General features: G+C 46.1%; 1 protein-coding gene across 2 annotated transcripts; it reads left to right on the top strand.

Annotated features, from left to right (window-relative positions):
• Nucleotides 1-1682: 1682 nt before the first annotated feature.
• LOC311187755 (spindlin-2B) lies at nucleotides 1683-2459 on the top strand (the record flags this gene model as incomplete). 2 transcript variants are annotated; one of them, XM_084259078.1, is made up of 2 exons in its annotated part: nucleotides 1683-1907; nucleotides 2211-2459. In XM_084259078.1, 2 exons carry the CDS (start codon nucleotides 1683-1685, stop codon nucleotides 2457-2459), a joined length of 474 nt encoding a protein of 157 aa, XP_084115204.1. The 2 variants fall into 2 exon arrangements, with proteins under 2 accessions (XP_084115204.1, XP_084115203.1); XM_084259077.1 differs by having other exon boundaries at nucleotides 1683-2459.
• Nucleotides 2460-2818: the final 359 nt, after the last annotated feature.

The following is a 2818-nucleotide window of genomic DNA, read 5'->3' as shown; positions in this document are numbered from 1 at the left end:
GTGAATTGGTGGTGGGAATTTTGGGGGTACTACACCTAAGAGGAGAAGTATGCATTGCACAAAAAAGGAAGAATGATGTAATATATATATATATATAATTAACTTAAATTAAAAGAAAATTACTACACAAAATTCAAAAGCAGCACTGTATTATGCAACAATAGATAAATTTCTTACAAATTGTAATTATATTCAAGAATAAGTCTTAAGAATTAAAATTGTCCAGCATTCATAAAAGATGCCTATGATACTTTGGAAAAAATATTTTGTGAGTTTCAGTAGTGTATGACTATAAAAAAAATGGCATTTCTGTTACATAATTTGTTTGGAAATGTGTGCTAAAGATTGTGGATATAAATCATTTTTAATTATATGTAATTAAAGATAATGAAAACAGGTAGAGAGAAGGAAACGACAAGTGTTTGTGTATGAGTATTAAAGGATACCTATCGTAATATAAGTTGACAATTTTCTTTCTGTATGAAAATGTGTGTATGCAAAAAAAAGTGAATGATTTGTGAACAATGGTAAGTCTTCTATCAGGGAATATAAGGGATGGAGTTAAAAAGGCAGAGAAGGTGGAGGCAGGAAGAACAGACAAGGGAAGGACAACCTACTGCTCTTGCAGATCTGAAATCTGTAAGAGAAGAGAAAACCCAGTAGTGCCTCTAGGGCAAGGAGGGTTAGAATGTATGCTCATTAGCAGGAACAAGTAACTTCACTGACAGAAAAACTAAGAGCATAGTACTTTAAAATTGGAGGGAGGAGACTGCTGCAACAGCAGCCACTGTTGAAAAGCCAATGAGTATGAGGGGTTATCACCAACAACTGGGAAGCAGAGGGCCCACTAGCTCACCACAGGGGACACCACCGCCAACCACTTTGCCTGCACCCCCTGTTTTGCCTGCCCCCCCTTCCTAAACACGCTCCTCTCCCAGCACTTGCAAGCACCCGGCTCGTCGCCTGCTGCTCCTCCTCCAACACAGGCTCACCGCGGAGGCAGCAGCGAGGTGTCCAATTTGGGCACTTGAGGCCCGCGATCCCCCGGGCGGTGGACGCCAAGCAGGGCAAGGCCATTGGTGGGCGCCAGGATGGAGACGGGTGATGGGATGGACTCCTGCAGGAGATAAAGGGTGGAGGCGGGCTGCAGGGTGAGGCTAGGGGGGTGGGGAGGGTGCGGGGAGGAAGGTGGGCAATGAGAAAAGGAGGTGGCCATGAGAGACAGGCAAGAAATTGAAGGTGGGCACAGGGAAGCAAGGGCGCTGGATTCCAGGAGAGCGACTGGGGCTAGACAAGGGGGCGTGTGGGCAGCAGGCTGGGGTGTTCATGATAGGAGGACAGTGACTGCATGCTGGTGAAGGCGGTGCTTAGATGGGCGCTTTGCAAGGGATTGAGAGTGGGCACCAGTGGCAAGTGGTGGAGGCAGTAGACTGAATAAGGAAGAGGTAGCCCTCCCCACCTCCTGCAGAGTTCCTAACTCAGGTCAGCACAGGGGCCGCTGCCGCCCTTCCCTGCAACCTGGGAGGGAGAGCATGCAGGCACGCAGCCAGGATTTCCAGCATTGCTGCCAAGCTCCTGGGGGAAATTTAGGCACCGGCACATGGCACATAGATATCCCTGTCAGGAGAACTTCACCTCATGGCATACTGAACATTTCTGTCTTGTCTCCTTCCCCTGCAGGCATGAAGACCCCCAACACACAGGACGCTGAAGGGCAACAAACCAGGGCATCTGCAGGAAGGGCCACTGGATCTGCAAACATGACGAAAAAAAAGGCCTCCCAAAAGAAGCAAAGAGGCAGACCATCCTCCCAGCCTCGCAGGAGCATCGTGGGCTGCAGAATTTCACACGGGTGGAAAGAAGGCGATGAGCCCATCACCCAGTGGAAAGGAACTGTTCTGGATCAGGTGCCTATAAATCCCTCTCTTTATCTGGTGAAATATGATGGAATTGACTGTGTCTATGGACTGGAACTTCACAGGGATGAAAGAGTTTTGTCTCTTAAAATTCTTTCCGACAGGGTAGCATCATCTCAAGTTAGTGATGCAAACCTGGCCAATACCATAATTGGTAAAGCTGTGGAACATATGTTTGAGGGTGAGCATGGTTCTAAGGATGAGTGGAGGGGGATGGTCTTAGCCCAAGCACCTATCATGAAAGCCTGGTTTTATATTACCTATGAGAAAGATCCTGTCTTGTACATGTACCAGCTTCTAGATGATTATAAAGAAGGAGACCTCCGTATCATGCCAGAGTCCAGTGAGTCTCCTCCAGCAGAGAGAGAACCAGGAGGAGTTGTAGATGGTCTGATAGGCAAACATGTGGAATATACCAAAGAAGATGGCTCCAAACGGATTGGCATGGTCATTCACCAAGTAGAAGCCAAACCCTCTGTGTATTTCATCAAATTTGATGATGATTTCCATATCTATGTCTATGATTTGGTGAAAAAGTCCTAACTGTTAGGGCAAACTTTGGCACATTTGTGGAAACAAGTGTATACTTTGTAGACATGCAAAACAATGTTGCTTTTCAGTGTATTGAAAGCTTAAGGGTCCTTGTTAATGCAACATCCTTGCCAGCATTACTGTTGTTTTGTTCTGAAAAATACAAATTTATGTGGACATGGCATGCTGTGTGTAAGGACTTTGTCATGTTGAAAAGATTGGGTGTGTTTGGTGGATGGGGCATGAAAGGAAGGGACAGCTGTAAATTCAGGCTGTGAATAAAGTTCAGCAAGTATCATAAGCGGACATCTAAAAATGGAATAGGACTTAGCTGGTCTGGTCTAGGGAGAGAGGCAGGGAAGGAACTAGAG

The sequence above is a fragment of the Talpa europaea genome (genome assembly GCF_964194135.1).
Source record: "Talpa europaea genome assembly, chromosome: X".
Taxonomy (NCBI): domain Eukaryota; kingdom Metazoa; phylum Chordata; class Mammalia; order Eulipotyphla; family Talpidae; genus Talpa; species Talpa europaea.
Note: the sequence above shows the minus strand (reverse complement) of the source record. Positions and strands in the feature narration are given on the sequence as shown.